This window comes from Chenopodium album, chromosome 12 (genome assembly GCF_948465745.1).
Source record: "Chenopodium album chromosome 12, dcCheAlbu1.1, whole genome shotgun sequence".
NCBI classification, from domain to species: Eukaryota; Viridiplantae; Streptophyta; class Magnoliopsida; order Caryophyllales; family Amaranthaceae; genus Chenopodium; species Chenopodium album.
Window position 1 is genome coordinate 53340222 of NC_137845.1, and position 23411 is coordinate 53363632.

The following is a 23411-nucleotide window of genomic DNA, read 5'->3' on the forward strand; positions in this document are numbered from 1 at the left end:
TTTTCGTTAGTAAAATTTTTGTTATCATTTTGTAAATGTGTCTTTTTTTTTTTTTTTTTTTTTTTGTATTTTAAATTTAGTGATTAATTTAGGTATATTCTTGTATTGAGAATTTCCAAAAAGAATTTGCTTTTATTTCACTATGAGAATCGCTGAAGGGAATATGATTATCTCAAACTCTCTTTAAGACTGCAGACCAGTTTTATGTTGATCATCGCATAAGACAAGAATAGAAATGGGCTATTTATCCTCGATTTCTCGAAAAAGAACGATACAACATACAAAAATAGAATAAACAGAATTGGAATGCTATCTTTTTCCTACAAAAAGGGAAAAATGAATGATGGGGTGGGGGGTTATGCAGAGTATAATACTTCTTAGTTGATACAAGAACTTAAAAATGATTGGACAAATTCAACGTTAATATACATCAATCTGATTGCAGACTCCTATTGCCAAAATTTGAAACGTTGATACAAATTAATATGAACATTGAATGGTGCAGCAAGGCAGGCTGGAGATGCGCTTGCACGCAGAACCCCAGGCTGCTCGTGTATGTATATGATAATGTTACTATGTAAAGGGAGGGAAAACAAAAGAAAAAATCACTATACATATATCTATGTAGGGTAAGGGACGAACTACAACCACCCATGAATCTATATACTTCGTACTAAAGGTTGATACAGTCTCATCTAGCATATTGACAATTTGACAATGGCATGTGGGATGTGGTTGTATCAACTATCACTCCAACTATCTGCATCATCGTCTTCATCACTTCCAGCCATTGCCTGTTTCAAAATTTGTCAGTTTAACAGTGAAAGAAGTAAGAACTCTGAAATATAGATGGACCTGACTGCAAAACAATGATTCTACAAACATTTTTGGAGCAAGGACAAACCTGACGAATAGTGCTTGCTTTTTCCAGAATGGCAGCAACTTTCAAATTTGTTCTTGGACCTTGAATATTGGGTCTAGCTGCAACTGCTGGTTTCAAATTGAACGACTGAAAGGAAGAAAATAAAAGTCAGCTGCTAGTTTTAGAGTATTTAGACAATGTTCAGGATGCTCAACACCCATGAACATTAGGAAAGGCAATGTTTAGGCTTTAGGACAAGTAACACCATGAACATTAAGAAAGGCGATCTGAGGGCAAACCTTATTTCTTATTTGTTCAAATAATGAGTCTCTCTCTTCTGCTTTTGGTTCAGCCGGAGGGTGTGACCTTTCAGTTACCTTCCTCAGCAACATTCGTGGGGATTCTGTTTCTTCAGTTTTCAGTTCAAGCTCTTCTCTAACCCTTTCCCGGACCTTCCTCAACTGCGCCATTGGTGAATTAATTTCTTCAACTTTAGGCTCAACCTCTTGTTGAGACTTTACCCCTACCTTTCTTAGCTGCAACTGTTCCAATAGAAATTCTCTCTCTTCAGATTTTGGATCAACTGGTGATTTAACCCTGTCTCCAACTTTTCTTAACTGCAACTGTTCTGGTAAAAATTCCTCTTCAGCTTTTGTGTCAACTGGAGGTTTTACCCTTTCTCCCACCTTTCTCAGTTGCAACTGTTCCAAATATTCTCCTCCTTCCTCTTTTGACTCCACTGGTGGCTTGACCCTCTCCACTTTTCTCAACTGCATTTGCTCCAGTATAGACTCTCCTTCTTCGGGTTTTGATTCCAATGGTGGCTTTGTCCTCTCAACCTTTCTCAACTACAAAAATATAAGAGATGTAAGAACACAGCATTCTAAGTGTATGTGTGTGTGTGTGTGTGTGTGTGAAGCATTTACAAGATAAAACTATAGAATCTAAGATAACACCGATTCCAGGACTAACCTTGCTTTTGTCAATGGAAACAACCTCAACAATGAGAGGATTTCTAGGTCTTGGAAGCTTCTTCTGGAGAGCTCCATTAATATTGCCATCTGCATAAGATGGAATCTCATCATATTCACTCGACCATGTTCTTCCCGCCTCAGGAGCCACCAAACCTGGGGGTGCTTGATCCACAAGGGGCTGAGAGTAAGAATTTGCTACTTCCTCCGACACTTGTGGACTGTGTCCAACCAGCTCATTTTGAATAGAAGTTTCAGTATTCACTTTTGTTTCTAGTGTAGATGTATTTTCAGAAAAGTGACCAATTAATGATCCGGATTCAGGGGGATCCACATTAGGATGACGGGATTCTTCAGAAATCTGAGTGCCATTCAATGACGTTGAGGCAGAAGAGACCGTAATAGGTACATGGTCTTGTCTTCCAACTTCACCTGTTTTAGCGTGGGCAGAATCTTCAGAAACCATAAATGGATTTGATGGTGTATATATTCCTTGCTGTGTTACATAAGCATCCAAATTTGTGGATACAGAAGGGACTGTGGATGGTATATTGTCTTGTCTTCCAACTGTACTAGTGTTAATCTGGAATAAACCTTCAGAAACTCCAACAGGCATTGGCAGGGCCAAGACTCCTTGCTGTGCCACATAACCATCTGAATACCCCAGATGTCCCTCATTTGTGAGAGACCGGGAATTGATTTCAGTTCTGTAACCGCTAGTTGGTAGGACCAATGACTGAAGAGGAGAAAACGCATAATGCACTGCTGGTGGAGCCAAAGGCAGGATTGTCGGTGGGATTGAAGTAAGTGTATTATTCCCTGCTGCAAGGGTCACTGGTTGGAAAGAAGCTATTGTATGGTGCACTGCTGGTAGGGGTATTGGTTGTACTGGAGCAAGGGAATGGTGCATAGTCGGCAGACCCATTGGTTGAACTTGGACTGGAACACATGTATGTTGCACCACTGGCCTCCCCGCAGGAGCAGCAGCAGAATTTTGGAACTTGCCCAGTCTCCATTGCATAGGAGGCAAAGGAGGTAGAGATGGTGGCTCTAGGTTGATTCGAGGGGGCTGACCAGAGTTCTCCAACTGGGAGGCTTGGTTACCACTACTTAGCATGCCATTGCCATGCACCAATACATTGGAGGAGTCCAGTGTATACTCAGCTGATTGGGGTGAAATTTTTGAGAGTGTAGGTTGGTCATCATGTAAACCAGGAGCAGCTATGCTTGATTCTCTCTCAACATATTCGGGTTCAAAGAGAGCATGGCCAAGTGAATCCAGGTCCTTCGCTTCTGCAGCTGAGTTCTCACTACTCTTGACATCTTCAGGCAGTGAACCATCATGTAAGGTGGGAGAATCAGCAGAAGATATGTTGCACATGTTGGCATTGGAAGTTACAGAAGCATCTCGAACAGGATCAATTTGCCTTCTTTGCTCTATGTTCAATTCCTCATCATTTTGATGAAATTGCTTGGTGAATAAAAGAGGGGGCTCATGGAGCTTCTCAGGAAGTAGTGACAAAGTCGACACATTTTGATGATAATCATCCACGACATCAACTTGTTCGGAACCATCAGCAACAGTTTCTATATGATCCACCTTCGCTACATGACGATCCGAATGTGACTCATCCTCAGATGCCACTACATTAGAATCATTAGTATGTTCAAAGGGTAAGTTAAGGGGGGATGCATCAGGAGAAAAGATCTTGTCCTTGTCACCATGCGGATCAACGGGAGCATGATCAACGTCGGCTTCACCATGAATAATTGCTGCTTGAGATTCATGATCATCCACAACAGTATCTGACCCAAAGGCTTGTGTTTTATCTGGATTCCCATCAACAGAAATAGAGTATCCAGTATCATTACCAGAATATACCTCACAAGCTTCATCTGGGCAAAGCTCCAGTAGAGTACTATCAGTTGCCTCTAAGGGCATTGTCAGCCATTCGCATTGCTTTTCCAGAGGATCTAGAACAGGGGATGGCTTTCCCACCTTGAAAGAGTCCTGCAAGATATTATCAGCAGACCAAGAAATCTCACTATTGGAGTCATCCCTGGAAGACACAATAGCTGCATCAGCTTCAAAAGAGCCACATTTAGCTGCCTCAGTAATCTCACCAGGTGGAAATTCTCGTGCGCTAGTATGTAGCTGATTGGACATGCCAGGCAAGTTTTCAGCTCGGCAACCATGCAGAGCAAAAGATACTATTTCTTTACTCACAGCAATATCATCTTCCATACTAGTATCTTCCCAGGAACATGGAAGATTTTCCGCAGAAGAACCAAGAGATGCATGGCCAGAATTCTTTGTTCCAGGGAGCAGCTCGTGAAAACCAAAACTCACAGTAGAATCTGTGGCAGAGCATAAATCTTTTGAGTTTTTTCCAGTTGATGGAGTACAATCTTCTTCATGGGCCATAACGATGGACTTAGTTTTTTCTTGATACATAGGAACGGAAACAGGAGAGTGTTTACCAGATGATCCAATGTCTGAACAAGCATTTAATTCTGCTGCTCCGAAATCCATATCATGTCCTTCGACCAATGAACCAACCGCATCATGGGAGTCTGTTTCAGGCAAATGTACCAAGCCATCCGAGTTATTTAACAAATCCCCAGATGCCTCACAATGTACACTACAATGTGGACCATCCTTATCATGAACTGAAGGTTCCACACTGACAAAATGCCCACTATCCTCAGAAGTGTCAGAAAATGTTCTATGGGAATGCAAGATATCAATTTGATTTGTACGTCCTTGATCCGTTTCTCCCAAATCAACATCAAGATTTGCTGGGACTTCTGATTCTGGGCATGGCAAGGGATCATCTACTAAACTAGCTTTCATATCTACGGGAAGAATCTTCTTATTTGAATCTTCAAGAAATGAAGTATTCAAAGCTTCACCAGACTCCTCCTCGCTCTTCAATATGTCATCAACTGCAGCATTAGCAAGACTGGCTGCTGCATGCATTTCTCTTTCTTTTCTGAGAATCTCCTCGTATGTGGAATGATGGTCAAATAACATATTGTCAGAACCCGAGTTAGAGGCTTGGATAGTAGTAACTGCTACATCAAGATCAGTCGTAGTCTCCATCAAAGTGTTCACACTATTTGAGCATGAACTTTCCCTGTCCTTGGATAAACGATCGCCATCTTCAGATGTGATGGAGTTTCCAATTGATTGTGAATCCAAGGATACACTATGGAGCCCCCGCCGTTTTTCGCTTCCATCAGAATCTGCCATAACCGGTTCCACATTCAAATAGTGTGGATTTTTCTTACAATCAGAATCTGTCTCAAATTCAGACTCCATATTAGCAAGAGCGTCCACATAATTATCAATCTCACTAGCAACATCATCAAAATCACAAGCACCATCAGCACTGCCTTCTGACATGCTTTCTCTATCTGCAATTTCTTCACTACTCACCACCTTCGAAATTTTTGATAACTTACTATCATGACTTTCATGATAGAGTCCAGGTACTTCCGCACATTTATTGTCACTCAATGTATTAAACTTGTCCTGATTAAAACTACCCAGTGATGATTTGACCACAATTTCCCTGCCTTCAGGTGAGGAGCAAAAGCTTCTGTCAGTCTCTATTGATTCTTTGACAGGACTAATTGCACCAATTTCCACAATTTCAAGACCTGTTTCACAAACAGTATCTGACTTCCATGTCAATGCTAGAGGGTCAATACATATTTCATGAAGAATTTTTTGCTCCTGTGGACTAGTATCCAAAAACTTTTCCATATAACTTTTCACATTATCCTGCTCGAAAAGAGATCCAGTAAACTGCCTCTTCTTCAATTTTACACGACGTGCTGGACCATTAATACCACTCTCAATACGCTCTTCCAGAAACAGCTGATGCAGTCTGCACTAGCAAAATTCATATGTTAACGTTTATCAGTTAGCAATCTTTAAAGTATGTAAGAAAAAGAATTGAAACATCGAAATAAATGAAGGCTTCATACTTGGCATGTGATGACGGATAGGATTCTGGAGTATCTCCGTTTCTCCATCGCGGACCTCTCTTCTGAAACACGACCAAAAAGACAACCTTAGGACAGAATTTTACATATACATGGAATTTGCAAGCTTGGAAATAAAAATTTACTTTACAGTCACAAAGTAGTAGTAATAAAACTAAACATCCAAACAGCAGAGAAACCAAAGACTAGTCAAGTTAAGTATAAACCAATACAGTCAAGGTGGTGCTGAAAAAGTCTTTAGAAGCTAGAAGGTATATGCCAAGGGGCAAAAACTAACACAGAAGCAAACTGCCAATTTTTAAAATTATATCTCAAATCAATATTCAACATAGAGTAAGTTGCCAGCCTGCCACCATTTTCCGTACTCCAAGAGTTTCGAATCCCAAGAAAATCAACAACAAACTAATAACATAAACCCAAATTAGGTCAAACATATATGAGAAGAGCGCCAAGTAATATTAAGCACCAATACTTCGTAATAGATATCAATAGCAACTGGAGCTATTAATAGGGACAAGTCGTAATATGCTGATGACAAAGGTTTAGTGATAACAAGTAGTAACATTAAGCACCAAGTTTTATGATCACTAGCAGTGCACACCAACCCATTTGGTCATATCAGTATTTATCCCCTTCCGACCACCAGGCACAAAACTACACAACTATTTTAGAAAGGTACTCCGAATAACATAGATCTAAAGAGGTGTAAGTGCAACAGACGAGCTGTAAGTGAAACGGATACACTAATTTACCCATTTAGCTCACGTTTGTCTCCCTTTAGCAGAAACTGCCAACTGATATTGCATATAAAGTCAACATCCTTTCATTACCATGCTGTAAATATATATATTTCTAGGCCTTTGTCATCACCGTAAGCCACAACTCAGATCACTTGTTATTGTTATCGTTGCAGCTACTCTAATTTATAAACACACGCGCGCACAAAAGCCACATAAAAAGTTTCTTAGCATATTAGGGTGTATTATTGTACCTTTACTCTTCGAGTTTTCTTATCCCTCTGTCCTTCTAATTTTCTACCAGTCAAAGATGTTGATTCCATCTTAAAGAATGATGGGTCAGTGAAGCGCTTCAAACACGCACCAGCACCCGCAACATCAAACCTGCAACATGTTAAGCCATTAACATCATCAACTATAACATATCATTCTGTGTGGAGATACATAGTTATCAAAATAAAAGTAACCTACTTGTCAAGAAGGAAGAGACGAGGAGGACCCCGACACTCCTCGTAAGAATCCATAACAAATCGAGGTAAGTCTTCTCGAGTAACCACACTCTGATCCATACGGAGATTAGGATGCCAGTCAACGCCTGCCACATACATATGTTAAAGTGGAGAACAAAAGCCCGTGCAATAACTGTTATCACAGAATTAGCAGCTTTCACTACTCTAAAATCCAAGGGAAGTTTCACTGTTAAAGTTTTATCCACAACAAATTCAGATTAAAATTTGTAAATCTTCTGAATATAAGATACACTAATTTCATCCTGCGGGCTGAAAATGCCTAAGTAAACGTTAAACAATCCAGACCAGGTTGCCAGAAGACAGTATATAGGCATCCAAATTATCAAATAATGAACCGAATTCAGGCCTACAGGACAAGATTTTCCAAAGTGATGCAAGAAAAGAAATGAGTGAAACCATTTTTTTTTTGTGAGTTACAATACTTGCAAAAGGTTGAAATAAATGGGGTAGGAGCTTTTAAAATATTATACCAAACCATGGTATCTTTAATCAGGCCATCAGCCCAACAACATATAATAAAGTGAGTAGAGCAGGCCCTTAACCAACCACGAAATAAAATTTTCCTTTAGACCCTTGATTGTCAAACAAAGAGTGTTAAACCTGACGCTAATTGTTATATTTATCAAACAAATTTACTACTAAGTTAAACAACAATAAAACCAGGCATCTTCCATAAGAAATGCACACTTGATAAAATTCCCACCTGTGTTGTAGAGAAACGCTGTATGGCTAGTTTGGGAGAGGAGTGTCCTTTCAATTGAAGGAAATTCAGCTTCCAGTTGCTGGACACGAACTATCAGACCATGACCTCTAGCAGAGGTAGCCATAACTTCTTCATGCAAGTCATGGAATATTTCAGCAGCAAACCTTTTTAAATCAGAAGATACAAGTAATCAGAGAATATCTCTAGCAGCAAATAATGAGAACAATAAATTTGATGCATAAAAATGTTTGGTTTGTATAGAAAACATGGGAATTGGGAGTTCTTAGGAATTGCAAAATGAGTAAGTTGTTTGTTTGAATAAAAGTTGGTGAAATGGGGGAAGTAGAACTTCCTAGGAATTTGCAGTTTCCACAAAATGTAGAAATTTACTTACCTAGTCCCCACTAGGTAAGTTGAAATTCTTATGGGAATTTATTTCCCTTATTGCTTACCAAACTGCTTTAAGAAATTCCCATGAATTTGATTGTGGAATTTAATTCCCATAAATTAGAAGTTCATGGAAATTTTCATTTCCTATGTTAACCAAACGACCACAAAAATTGACCCCTCAAAGGGAAAAGGAATAAAATAAAATTCTACCTAGATGTAGATGCATCACACGATCCTTTATCTATAAACTATTACTCGTAACTCTTATATGGTCAAAGATCTGTGTTTGTTTCAACATGTCATGGGGAATCATGGTTTGACATTTGCACCTTCCGTTATTCAGATGTATTGGGAGCTCAATGCCTTATATTTTCTCAGTAAGATTGGTTAATTATAATCCTATAAGAGACAAAACAGTTCCACAATGATCGATGTTGTGGACAGACAGAAAAACAATAGACAGAGTTTAAATGATGTTCCTCTAGCTTGGCACTTTTTTTTAATGTTGTCCAACAAAGAAAGCATATGACTTTGAAAAACCTAATTCAATTAATCTTTCTCAACACTCAATGTAGGCTTATAAAAATTATTTATCAGACAGCAATATTCTCTAATAGCCGAAGATGGAAAGGTTGCATCTCAATGTTTCAAAGTACACATCAAGACATATTCAAGTCTATACTGACAATCTTTGCATGGTTTAACAAAAAAATCATTGCATCCTTCAAATCTTTACACCAATGCCCTTTAGCTAATATATTTACCTACCATTGTCATTCAAGTTGATCAACATTAATATGCTAATATCCTCTTATAGCTAATGGCACAAGATGAGAAAAGTCATTTTCAAACCGTATACATCCAACTGTTAATTGCCATTCTATATACTTGGGACAAAATCATCACATACTTCTCATCTTTTTACCGAGGTACAAAACCTGCCGTTTACTTATCTATCATTGCCATTGAGCTTGTTCAACAACATTAATGGCTGAAACTGAGTATTTATTGGCATTTTTTAGCCCACTAAGAAATTAGGATGCAAATAATCATAACCTTCACATTGCTTCACTTGGGCACTTGGGTGTGTTTGGCTTACATCTCGCCATAAAACATTCAGTATAATGACTGCACACTTAAAGAAACCTAATCCAAAAGAGCTGTTAATGCTAAATTGGCAACAACCAGAGTATCCAGCTTACAACCACATCATGATGACTAGGAATGTCTTAGTATACAAAATCACAATGGAAAAAAGTATATAGCATAACAATATATAGACAGCCTACAGGAATTGATAAGGTTAAGAGTGTAATACACATAGGAGAATAAAGCTTTATAGAAACTCTACAAAAACAGAAAGGATTACAGTAATTAGGAGCAAGAACTTCAGCCAGAGTACAATAAGTAGCATAAACATCTCCTCCTCATTGGCTCATTGGATTATAAAATTATATTTACGACACCAAATCCACATCCAAGATGATTTTTTGTTCCTTTTAAAAAAAATTCTGTTCTATAGCTCCCCACAGCTGTTTAGTCCTTTGCCTACCTCTAGATTTCCAGCCTGTTTCATGCTTGCTTTTCTGCACCTTTTCATTACATATTTTAAGCATTTATTGGTTCTTAGCCAGATGCAAGGAGATTCTTTCTCTAAAAGTCTATTAGATTCGGATAAAACAAAAGCTCATATGGAGCTTAATCATCTTATTGATCCATGTCGTTATAGTAAGGATGCATATCAACATCAAGTTAGCTATAAGTCTTTTTTTTTTTTTTTTTTTTTTTTTCTAGGGGTGCCAAAGTAAAGGAACTTTATTATTCCCTTCAAAATTACTTGAGCTAAGCCTTTTTCCCATTACAGAATAGGCCGCCCCTTTGTCATATGCTACAGGTATCATAGTTAAAATGTAGCTCAAGTTTACTCCCTATTGGCCACAAAATCCCCCACCTTGGATCACTTATCCTAGAAAAAAACAACAAAGCATTGTGTAATGCCCAGTCCACTACTCGGGACCAAATCAAACAGCCAATCACTAATCGGTTCCAATAAAATCCAACAGGTAGCAAACAATTTCAAAACATACAAAACATACCCCCTTCGGCCCTTCCCCATATTTCCTTTCGTTTCCTAATTCAGGAAATAAGGCAAGAGTCTGATGAAATTATCATTTCTCGCTTAACATCACAATCAACAAATCTGATAGGCATCAAATTCACATAATATCTTCCTGCAATTTAATATCACTAACAATAAAATCTAAATACTTCCATTAACAACCAAAAAAAAAAGTGAAAATAAATACTTCAAATTCAAACAACATCTAATTCAGGCAAAATTCCGCAAAATTTGCATTTTAAGTCAATGTAAAGCTTAATCCAAAAATCGAAAATTAAAAAGTGAAATTAAATACTTGAAAACCAAACAATATCTAATTCAGAAAATCCCGCAAAAATTGCATTATGAGTCAATGTTAAGCATAATCTTAATTAATCCAGCTGAAGCAGATCTCAACAATTGATTAAATTCAAATTCACGCCATAACAAACAACTTTTCACCAAATCAATCAAAAATTGAAACCCTAATAATATTCAAAAATTGAAAAGAACATACTCAGCTAAGTCACCGAGCTGGCGAAGAACACCAACAAGACCAGCCATGGCAACACCTTCAAGCAGAGCTTCAGGATCATCTTTATCAGCAACTTTATACAACTCTGGATCCGCTAAACTATACTCATTCCTAATTTGATGCCTATTCAAAGGCATTATATCTCTCAATTTCTTCAATTGCAAACCCTAATTTCCTCAGCAACTTCGTCTTCGTCGAAGGAATTGATGGTAGGATTTGGAAGAATTTGTCACATTTCAAGGATTCAACCATGAAAAAGCTTTGCCACCTAAAAATGGCAGCGAAAATAAATAAATTTATAAAAGTGAAGAGGAGAGAGAAAGTGGCTGAAAATGGAAGACTGAGAAAGAGTGACAGTAAAAAGGAGGAAGAGAAAAAGGCAGGAAGAATTTATTGTTGTTTGATTTTATTTTTTGAGGGAATTTAATTTTTTTGCAGAAGGGTCCCTTATATTTTTGGGATAATAAATGAAAACAGTAAAATGTCGTGGATATATAATGTGACCCAATTTACTATTCCGTACTTGTGTAGTTAAATAGGCGCGCATCTTGCCGTTTTATTTGCTCTCTTTTGTTCACCGTTCTTCGGTCTTTCAGTCTTCAAGTAAAAGTTTACCCCGTACATAATACATATAATGGAGAACTCATATATGAAGGGCTTATTCACTTTAGTTTAATTTCAGTTCTAAATCTTCAATCAGCTCACTTTAGTTTAGCTCCTAATTTCCTTCTCTCATAAAATATTCATTTCATCTCTACTCAGTTCAGTTCAGTTCAGCTCCAATCAATTCAGTTCAGTTCAACTCACTTCAGTAAATGTGAACAGGTTCGAAGTACGGCTGTACGGACTACGGTGTACTCCGTATGTATTATGATGAAATATTTTTTTTTTGACATGTTTTCTTTTTCTTATTTTCGTTTATTATTGTGTTATATGAGTTAAAAGTTAAGATATGTCAACTAAAACTATAAAAATGAAGTATTAGGAAATATGAATACAGGTGTGCCATAGTTGATGTAACATACAAGTATGAGGTTATTTTTCATACATACTTTTTCAGGTTTCATTCCTTATTAATGTGTAACTATTTAAACTACCAGATATGAAATGTTGTAACTTTTTATAAAACACCCAAAGTAACAAGTGTTGCAATTTTAATGAAAGTGAAAAAAAGGTAGTGTTATTGACGAGGTAGTAATGCATGCATAAATAAGATTATTGATAACTACGTAGATTGTTCCATAATTTCATGGCCTCAAGATCATGACTTGGAAGGGGCAACTCTTACAAAGTTACTCTCTCTATCCACTACTCCGTCTTATTTTATTTTTACTATAATAGTTTGCTCATTTATGACTTGATAACTACTTTTGATTTTTTATCAATAATTGGTTTTTCCACTTCTGAAAATCAATTTGTATTCAATAAAATTCAATAAATTGAACAAAAATAATAATGGTAAGCATTTTCTATATCTCTCTATACAAAAAAAAAAAAAAAAAAAAAAAAAAAAAAAAAAAAAATCCTTGCAAAATAAAAAATACCGACTTATAATATATATACATATATAGGGTTGAGATCCAATGAGAAGTTTTTTAAAATGAGAAGAATGAGAAGGGTTAATGTGTATATATTTTGAACTAAATGTGCATAAATTTACTAAGGGTCTGATCACATTTACTAAACTGAGCTGAAATGAATATTTTATGAGAGAGGGAAATTAGGAGCTGAGCTGAACTGAATTGAAATTAAGTAAATGTAAGCAAGCCTTAAATGTGCATAATTTGTTTTTGACCTGCTAATTTTTTTCAAGTTTCTGGGAAAACTAAAGTTTATGTACATTGAATTTCGGTCAAATTTTTTTTGCATATTTTATTTAAAAAATATGTGTGGTGGAAAAATGATACACATTAAAATTCTTCTCACTTGACCCTAAACCTACTTATATTAGTTATATATATACGGAGTATACTCGTATTACAGGAAAAAAAATAAAATAAAATACCGACTTATAAATAAATAAAACAATGAATCACATATTCATATGTCAAATACGAAGATACTACGATTGCCGAGGTACTAGTTTAATAGTTTTACCGAGACTTCGTATATTAAGATATAAACGGGGCCCACTTGCCACAACTAAAAGATTTGTGAAAAAACGCCAAAATATCGATTTTGACATTTGCAAACCGCAACAATTTTCTATTCCTTCTCCACAAAAATACACCGTAGGTACTACTACTGGATTTTGTACCATACGAAAATAGTAGGACTACAATGATTTTTTTATTTTTTTTGGGGTCATAAATATTTGTCTCACTATATAATAATTACATAAAATAAAATTGTATTACTTGGTTTCACTCCTCAAATGTTAAACTAGTATGAAATGTCACATGAGACATGCTCCATATTTTGTAGTGAATTGATTTTGCAACTTTTGTTGCATTTGATGAAGATGAAAATATGTAGTTGATTCTTCAAATATTTGGAGCAATGTTTTATGATAGGGTCTTTTCTTATGTTAGTCATTAAATTTTCTAAACTTGTTCATGACAAATTTTGTAAAGATTTATCATATTTTAGATACGTTTTAGACAACAAACGAAGTGTGAAATATTAGAGTAAAATCAATTATAAATATAAAGATAATTTTCTTTCATACTTTTAAAGGTTTTCACAATTTGGAGGAATTTAATCCTTTATTGACAATTGTATGAGCATTAGAGCATGTACAACTACCCTTTCCTCTTCACTTGAACTATGAAGCATGCTTATTAGACTGATTTCAGGATGTTGTATTAATATACGTATAAGAAATGAGGTGAAGATTGTATAAGGATAGAGGATGACCTAGTTGATAGAATAACAACCCTAACAGTGCGGATAAAGATTATCTAAAAGGCCCCATTTTAATTACATCCATATTTCAAGCCTAACGAATTCTCACGTAAAGGGGCGTTATAAAGTATAACACATATATAATCTTAGGTCTCAATCATCAACTTAAGTTTTTAATTGAATTAGTCCTTTAACAATTACCTCCCAAAACAAAAGTAATTGTTCATGTGTATCGTCCCCAGTGAATTAAGCTGAACATATATTTGGATTAGAACCTAAGTACATATCGTAATATTTTTCATATTCCATTTTAATTAATTTACAAATTACAAGTATACAACCGCACCCCTAAAGTATAAATAATTATAAAAATATTGTGCGTTAGCTTCCAAGGCTAGGCTTTGCTACAATGCTGTTCACCAAAACAATGCTCCAGAAGGCACCATGCAACAACGTGTTGTAGACAGTCTGCCTTCTGTTGCGAACATAGCAATGTTGAAGGTGCATGTTTGATACTTGGATAATTTAATTTGGCATAATTGTCACTGTCTTCTACCCATTTTTTAAGATGCATGTTGCATTGGATGCTTGGTTTAACCAACACTAGTACGGCACAACTAAGAAAAATCGTAGCGTTGGGTTTGAATCCAAATTGATTTCTAAATAATAATTTCATACATATGGTATTTGATTGATCGGGGATCGTCATTATTTGGAATTGAGTTTTAAAACGCAACAACATACGTATACAATAGTCATACATTCAACAATTTATAAAAATCAACGTCACACCTATTTCAATGTAGCGGGATTATAATCAAAGATTATCAGTCAAAAAGTTCAAATGAAAGTTTAGACGTTCAATGACTTTATGAGTTTTAGAATGATTTTTAATAGAAGTTTGGTAATTTCTGACTGTCTTTAATACAAGCTAAGCTAATTTTGAGGAGTTAGTTTGTTGTTCATCTAAAATGTCTTTAATATTTTTGGTATAATCTTATCTTTTAAAATGTTTGTTGTACTTTATATCTAAGATATTGGAATAAACATGTATCGCGTGTGTAAATCTAGTTAACATATAACCTAAAAACCAATTGACTCACACTACCCATAGTAATACAACTAGTAACATGTATTAATAAGATCTTCATACACGCATGATGACATGAACTTATTAGGTGTTTCCCTTTTCATTTTTTGAAACTTTTTTTTTTTTTTAATTGTAGCAAAAACTCAATAATTAAGCAAATTGGTAGACATAATAAAGTGACAAACAATTTACTTATTTTAATTAATCAACCCAATAATTTCCAAATTATTCTTCATCAAAATTATAACATAAATAAGCTTCATTAGATAAATATAGATAGCAAGCAAGGAAGAGTAGTGGATCTCTAATCATGCAATCTTTGCTTAAAAGCTTTGACTGATTGGTGGAAACATGCTTTCAGATGTTTTACTCCTAGTCTATAGTATGCCCACTATATATTTTGCTGTCTATCATATATTTACATTTGTATTGAAAACCTCAAGTTCAACAACTGCACGAACTATATAATAAATACATATTTTCATAAACTAATTCACATTAAATTATTAGTAACTAAGGTTAGTTATGGTGGTAGGAATGATTGCTTGTTATGGTCAAAACTACCACCACCTAGCCCGTTAAGTTGGTAGTTCTGTTACCTTATATAACTAATCTAAGCAGCAGCACGTATTAGGAGAACCAATGTTAATACTTAGGAGTTAAGTATAAAACAAGGGACTCAATTCTTGTAAAATGTGGGGAAAGGGTACTCTATTTATTTTATAGAGAGAAAAGGGACTGGGCTAGAATGGGTTTGGGTTTTCGGTGGGTTCTAATTAAATGAGGGAAAGAATTGAGTCCCCTTAGTTAAACAATTGAGTCACTTTGGTCAACTACAAAAAAGGAGTATGTTTTTTTTTTTTTTTTTTTTTTGGTAAACATTTTAATTTAAGACCAATAAAAAAAAAAAAAAAAAGATTTCCTTCCTCTTTTTGGAACAAAAATAAAGCATAAAATTACAATACTTTGAATGTTTATTTTCTTCATCATCTTCATTACATCCTCGACCTTCTAACTCCACATTTCTCTTTGATTAAAATCATAACCATCTCATAAACTAACTCTTACTCATGTGGACTGTCAACCAACCTACCACCTAATATAATCACACCCATCCACTTGTTTATAGTTTGGGCATATTAAAAATCTCATAAAAGGATGCTTGACTTTCTTATAAACTCTCCTTAATGACCTTCTGTTGCAAAATACACTAGGCTTATCGATACTTTTTTTAAAAAAAAAAAAAAAAAATTTAGGGCCCTACAAGCCTTCACTAAAATTACGATGTGTGTTTCTACTACAAATGCAAGACAAATAAGCTACAAACCAGAGAGATGAAGAACATTAAAAAATTATTGAAAGAATTTTTTTTTTTTGGATAACAAACATTAAAAAAATTTCAAGAACAAAGCTTTTGTATTGTTGTTGTACTTTCTTAATTTCAAACAGCTATATTTTCAAAACAATCAGCAGAAATGGTTAATGAAGGGATTGAATTTGTCTGGTTTAATTAAAGCAATAATGAGGGGACTTAATTCTTCTTGGGTTAAAGGTGAGTTAAGTCACCTGAAAAATACCCCCTAACACCAGAAATTTAACCCTAGTCCCCTTTTCCTCTATAAAATAAATAGAGTCCCCTTTCCCCACATTTTACAAGAATTGAGTCCCCTGTATTATACTTAACTCTAATACTTAGTATTCAATCCGTCTTATATATATTTACGTCGAATAATAATTTTGGATGTTTCAATATTTGTAAAAATTTATTGATTTCAAAATATAATTTCATTAATGGATTATGTTGAAATACTAAATAGAGAGATGAAAGAGGGGAAAGAAGAACTTTTTATTTATTCAATCCATTGAAAAACGTACTACATTGCAAAATATATATAGTGCAAATTAAAATAAAATTAGATGTAAGAAACATGATCTCTTGATCATTAGATCATGCTAACATTAACACACGCACTATACCTTCTGAAGGATTTATGTTTTCGTCATGTGCAATTAGTAGATATATAAATGGATCAAATTATGGAGATAATTAAGTTCGTCCATTTGGATCGTCATTATATCATAGCTAGAGGTACTGACGATCTTTGGGCTAGTAAAATAGGCCAAAGCCCAATTGGACGGATCCTATAAGGTAACACAAAGGGTCTAAATCGAGCACGAGATGACGAGGCCCATGATGGGCCTCATCCCCTAAGGTGGTCGGCCATATGGAGTAGTATGGAAGGTTTTGGGCTTCGTAACATAGTCTAATTATAATATGATTATAAATAGACTAGTTGCCTAGGGTTTTGGACATGGAATTTAGTGATCAGTAAGATCAAACCCGAGTTAAGAAACACAAACCCAAGCCCCTCAAATCTCTCTCTCTCTCTCACGGCTCTTCCTCCTCCCTTTGCGCTGGTAGTGGTGGTTCGTGGCGGTGGTGGTTCGTGGTGGTCGGTTTAATCCATTAAAGGTAGTGATCGTGGTTTTCCCCTTCACTCAACCAATCTAGTATTGGTGGACGGCTCGTTCGAATCCCGTGGATTAAGTAGAGGAGCAATGCTTGGGGCTCTATTCTCTCCCTAATTTGTTGATCGAATAGCTTTGTGGAATTCACGCTTCAAATGTATGATTACGTGTCTTGTGTGTTATGCATGCAATCTTGGGATAAGTGCTTATGAATATGATTCATGTTGTTTTTCCACATATAGTACCTATAAACCCCTACACCTACTACTCAACTCCACTAGCACAAACTAATCACTTTTTTTTTTTTTTTTTTTTTTTGAAGCCACACAAACTAATCACTTAGTAAATCATAATCCTTTGCATTAGGATCGGAGTTAACAAACCACTTATAATCTAAAGCAAATATTACAACACACTTCCTTTCTTCAAATTGGATTACAATGACTATCAATTCTTCACATTTGACCTAACGAAAAATTACTTTTGCTTTTACAGCAATTTGTAATGCACATTACCACCCACACAAATATGTTGGTGCGTATTATTACCAAGGCCTTACTTTCGGAGCAATTCTCTCCGCATAACTGCACTTGTTGAACATAACTACAACATTTTTTTTTTTGGAATTTGTGAAGCACTTCATTTCTAGGAAGTTATATAATGCATAATAGCTATGCACAACTAATTTTACATAACAAACCTTTTCACCTCTCAGTAGTACCATTGTTGATGTTCAGTAGTACTACTAACATGTGTTCAGCATTACTGGGAGCATGAAAAGTACGATATATATTATTATTAAAACTCCAAGGCAAAGAGTGGTATTTCGCTATGTTTAACTTTTTTTTGTTTCATTTCATCACATCACTTTTCAACTTATAAACTTGCCACATAAGCGATTATATGTTAGTATTATCTCCCAATTCAAAGTTTGTAACCGGTATTATTATGATGGTCTTAATTGTTTTTTTTTTTTTTTTTGGAAACCTTATGATGGTCTTAATTATTGGTCATAATTAAGAATTGAACAATTATATTATTATCATTATTATTATTATTACTGAATTCCTTGAATTGGAGCAGTTTGTAAACACTGTAACCGATGATCAATTATCAATCAATTGAAATTCTACTAATGAATAATGAATGGGCGAGTAATTAATGAGTAATTGGTCAACAAATTCATCCCTATAAATAATAAACCCAAAGTATAATTGTTGGAAACGAGTCACTGATCCTCTTGGAACAAGATTTTTGGGTGAGTTTTTTATTTCTTATTTGTCTACAACCTTTTAAATCTTGTATTTCCATTAATTAGCTCAATGTAACATATTCAATTCATATAAAAGCTCTCAAGGTTAGTGTATAAACTTCACTATATATTATTTTGTGGGTACTATTAGTACATCAAATAAATTGACAAGAGGGTATTGAAATACTTCTTTCGTTTTTAAATCCTTGATCCACTTTCCTTTTGCGGCCGTTTTTAAATGCTTGTTCTATTTCCTTATTTGAAAAGTTTTTATAATATTTAATTTATTTCTCTAAACTGGTGGGACTCAATTTTATTACTTTTAGATTATATCTCCTCCAATTTACCTTCCACTAATCCCAATACCTTTATATTTTATCACTTTTTCCAATTTCTCCTAAAACTTCGTGCATGGAGAAATGGAGCCAGTCTTTAAAAACGGAGGGAGTATTAAAGAGTTAAATAACAAATGTAGGTTTGAAAAATATAATATTAGAGGAATTAGTATTATATACTCCTGGATCATGGTACTCCCTACCCAATATACTTGAGTTATTTTGCCTAAGTCTTAGGTTATTTTGTTTAAAACCTTGTGTTATTTTGCTAAATTAATATGTTATTCACTTATTTACTTCAACATCATGCATGAAAAAAAAAACATGCATTTATAAAAATAACATGTACTTATTTTAAAAATAACATATATATAAATTGAAATAATAAGAGGTTCACATCAAAATAACATGAATTTTATAAATCTATAGTACAGAAAAGGATCAATGTTGAAAAAAAAAAAACAATATGCAAATATAAAATAACATATACTTATTTTAAAAATAACATGTATATAAATTAAAATAACAAGAACTTCATATTAAAATAACATAAATTTTATAAACCTGGAGTACCATGCACACGGTACTCCAGGAGTAGCATAGAATTTGCGATATTAGAGCATCAACAATGGAGAGGATTACTCTCCTTTTAGCCATCCTTTTATGTACTTTCTAGCTTCCTCTTGAATGCTAGATTAGCTAAAAGGATTCTCTCTTGATTAGGAAACTAGCATTTCCTTTTTATGGAAAGGAAACAATACCTCGACCCACGTGCCAAAGCAAACAAAAGAAAAAGAAAAAAAAAAGGGAAAAGTAACCGTTGGGAGCAAAATGCCAAACCAACGTCAAAGAAGAACGGTCAAATGGCAAAGCATGTACAAGTTAAGTTGTGACACTTGTCACAACTTTAGAGGTCACGTATTTTTTGTGACTTAAATCTCTAAAACGGCTATAACTTGTTAACGGTAACTTATTTCAGAAAACCAAAAACACCAACGGTCGTAAAAAAATTTTCTGTATAAAATGAGTATAATTTTTCCATATTTTCACACACTTTCATTTTTTGCATTTTTCCTCATTAATCTCATCTATTGTCGAAAACATCTAATATCACTCAAACAAATTTTTTTTCACAAATTTCACTTCCAATTTCAAATACCCTTCATATGGATCATAATAATTTAAATTACGGGAATAATATGAATTTTCCAAATAATCCAAACTTTCAATATAATCAAAATAATCCTCCTTTTGACCCAAATTTATTGAGTAATCCTCATTTTCAAGCTGCTTTGCAATGGTTTAATAGTCAATCAAGACCAATAAATGTCAATAATATTCCACAATGTCAACCTTCTTTCCCTTTTCCTCAAAGTAGCTCGTCATCTCAACAATCTCTTGGTAATATGCCGGGTTTTCCCATTTCTGAACATTTCACTCAGAACATGGATCAATCACGGGGAGGTTTTGGTGGTAGCAATGCAACTCCAATAGAGGAGAGTGATGATGAACATGTGGAACAATTAGTGGGGGCGCAACATCTAGAAGACATTAACGATGTTGATGTCGAAATTGTTTCTGAACAAAATGTCAACACCACCGGGCAAAGGAAAAATCAATCATGGATCATAGCTGAAGACAAAGCACTTGTATCGGCCTACATAAACGCAGGGGGTGACGTAGTGAGAGGAACCAAGACAAAGAGAAGTGGGTTATGGGTTGACATCTATAACTGCTACGAACGTTCTAGAATAGAAAACCCCGATGAAATAAAGGTAAGAAACATTAAATCTATGCAAAATCGCTGGGATCATATCAATTTACATTGTAGTAAATGGGTAGATGCATATGGGTATCATTATCGAACCTAGGGTAGTGGTGAGTCCGAGCAAAATTTGGAGAAATTTGCTCACAAAGATTATTACGCAACTAACAACAAGATGTTTTGTTTATTGCACTGTTTTGAGGAATTGAGAAAATATCCAAAATGGGATCCATCTTTGGCCAAAGATCAATCGAATATGTTACCCGCTGGCCAACAAACTGTAGGAGTTTATAGGTACGAATGCGGAAAACATGAATCATATTCACATAGCACCTAATCCCAAGATCATGCATAACACATAAAGAATTAGAATTAATACCTTTGAAGCGTGATTCCACAAGTGATCGAGCAAGAACAAAAGGAGATAAAGAACCCCAAGCGTGATTCCTCTACTTGGTCCACAGGCACGGATTAAGACCTTGGTACGACTGTCGCGTGTCTGCCAAAAATAAACCTAACTCTAACCTCCTAAAATGTAGTAGGGTAAGCTAGGGTCGATCCCACAGAGAATTGGGTTATTAAACTATAACTTGTGTATGTTAGAAACCCCTGTTTTGAAGAAATAATACTACGGTCTAACAAATAAACTACTACGAACTATAGGACGAATAAAGTACAAAATATAATAAATAAACTACTAAAATTGAAATATAATAAAAATCAAGGATAATAAAATAGGGATCGGAAGATATATATTAGTATTGGACTATTAATTGATCACCGAATCAAATAAATCATGCATATGTCTTAATGTTAACCGATGAACACAAATAAGCATTCAAAACCTCCCTCAAGTGCAAATAAACCAAACAAGCTCTTGGGTTATTGTCTAACTAACTAACAATCTAGAACAAGCTCTCTAGACTCGATTAATTAGCAGCATTAAAACAAGGAGATAGTTAACTTAAACCACAAATCTCACAAGCTCGGATTTGTGCAACTCAAAGGGTTGATAATCTTAGGTATTATAAAAGGTTTTAGTCACCAATCACACACCTAATTGCTACCAAAGGAAACTAACAAAGACAATTACGTATCATAAGTTAATACTTTAGCAATCAAACTAGTAAACTATACAAAAGATGGCCGGTCTAAAATATAATTTGACTAGTTCTTATCAATAAACCAAATTATCAATCCAATCAAGACATAAACATAATACCCAATAATTATAACAATTCTATTCTCACAATACAATAATCCAATGCCATACTTTATCTCCCTACCCTTGTTTAATCTAGCCTGACATACTAATAATATAGAATAGAAAAGGAGAAATCATGAAATACATAATATAGCTAATTAATAAAGCTTAATCAATAATGAAACTTATCAAACAAAACTAATTATCCAAACTCCAATACCAACTACAAAACTAGTGCATATAAATAGTAATAAGCAAAATTTAACTTGTCAATTCAATTATTAGAGCAAAGTTGTAATACCCCTAAAAGTAGACAAGGTACTGACAAGGTGACAATTAGATTCACTTAGCTAATTCCACGAAGAGAACAAATTTACTGCTATTAATTGTTCTTCACCCTTGTTTCAGTCCTTCAATTGCAGTAGGTACTGGTTGTCTCCTCGCCGATGTACTGCCACCCACAAAACTTAGACCCCGATTAAAAACCACCTCCCTTCTCCAATTCGCCAGTCCCATATATATCCGTATGAGCCTTCGATCCCTTACCAATCCGAATTTTTCACCCCCATAATTATCTGATTTCATCCCTATCATCTATTGTTTGATGATCTATTACCCGCGAGAATCGGTCAAGATTTCCTATAGCAGCTTCCGTGAGAAGATGAACGTGTTTGACTCTTTTGGGGTTTCTCTGCTTCTTTCAGGGCTGATGGACATCAAGTCTCTCTTGATGGGCTTCACTTACATCATTAACTTTGGGCTTGATACAAATATGAGTAATCCCAATTTGTGGGGTTTCGTTTCCTTGAATCCCGAGCAGCAATTGAATCCATTTTGATGTCAAAATTCTCTTTCCTATAAACAAATAAATAAAATAGTGGTAACTCGTGTCTATGGAAGAATATTAAATAAAACACCCTTAAACAGTGAAAATTTAATTATAATATCAAGAGCTTAATAAACGTAATATCATACTTTTATGACCCTATCAGACCTCCACTAATGTTAGTTAGTCGCGATTGAACCCTTTAATCGACTTTCTACGGAGAAGTATGAATAACGAACTAGTCACAAACCACCACGAACGCTACTAGGGGTGGTCGCACGCAAGTCCAAGGGGGGGAAGAGGGGTGCCGTGAGAGAGAAAAAGGGAGGTTAGGGTTCTTGGGATTTTGGTTGCCTTGATTCACAATTTACTGTAAGTTAATTGTGATTTAACTTTTCAACCCTAGGCATAGATCTTATTTATAGATCACATCTCTAAATAAGAGTCCATGACAAAGCCCAATTCCTAATCCCAATCAAACTACACTAGCCCAATCCTATTCATGATTAGTTAAATGCTCATAAGGCCCATTAATGGGCCTCTTACTTGCTTAACCCAATACCTTTGTGTGTGACCTTATAGGATCCATTCTAGTGGGCTTTGGACTATTTGACTAGCCCAAAGATCATTGATCATAGTCTAACAACAGATAATGACGACCCAAAAGAACGAACTTATTATCTCCATAATAGTGATCCTTGATATATCTAGTAATTGCACTTATCGAAGACTCAACTCCTTCACAAACGTCAACCAAAAGTGGGGGAAGCGGTAAAAAAATAACAACCT

The 23411-nt window shown here is 35.0% G+C and overlaps 1 protein-coding gene across 2 annotated transcripts; it reads right to left on the reverse strand.

The window, feature by feature from the left end:
- Positions 1 to 337: 337 nt before the first annotated feature.
- On the reverse strand, positions 338 to 11287 carry LOC145570626 (uncharacterized). Of its 2 annotated transcripts, XM_081629756.1 has the most exons (10): positions 10820 to 11287; positions 7815 to 7978; positions 7053 to 7176; positions 6836 to 6965; positions 5827 to 5888; positions 4315 to 5726; positions 1835 to 4191; positions 1162 to 1710; positions 905 to 1009; positions 338 to 794 (listed from the first exon to the last, which is right to left on the reverse strand). In XM_081629756.1, exons 1-10 carry the CDS (start codon positions 10972 to 10974, stop codon positions 741 to 743), a joined length of 5112 nt encoding a protein of 1703 aa, XP_081485882.1. In that variant the 5' UTR covers positions 10975 to 11287; the 3' UTR covers positions 338 to 740. The 2 variants fall into 2 exon arrangements, with proteins under 2 accessions (XP_081485882.1, XP_081485881.1); XM_081629755.1 differs by having other exon boundaries at positions 1835 to 5726.
- Positions 11288 to 23411: the final 12124 nt, after the last annotated feature.

Excerpts from the sequence above, each read along its gene's own strand:
- LOC145570626 (XM_081629755.1), bottom strand. The coding sequence starts at position 10,974 with ATGCCTTTGAATAGGCATCAAATTAGGAATGAGTATAGTTTAGCGGAT. Across the intron at positions 5,889-6,835 it reads AGAAAACTCGAAGAGTAAAG|AAGAGAGGTCCGCGATGGAG; the intron begins GTACAATAATAC and ends GTCGTGTTTCAG. Across the intron at positions 5,727-5,826 it reads TATCCGTCATCACATGCCAA|ACTGCATCAGCTGTTTCTGG; the intron begins GTATGAAGCCTT and ends TTGCTAGTGCAG.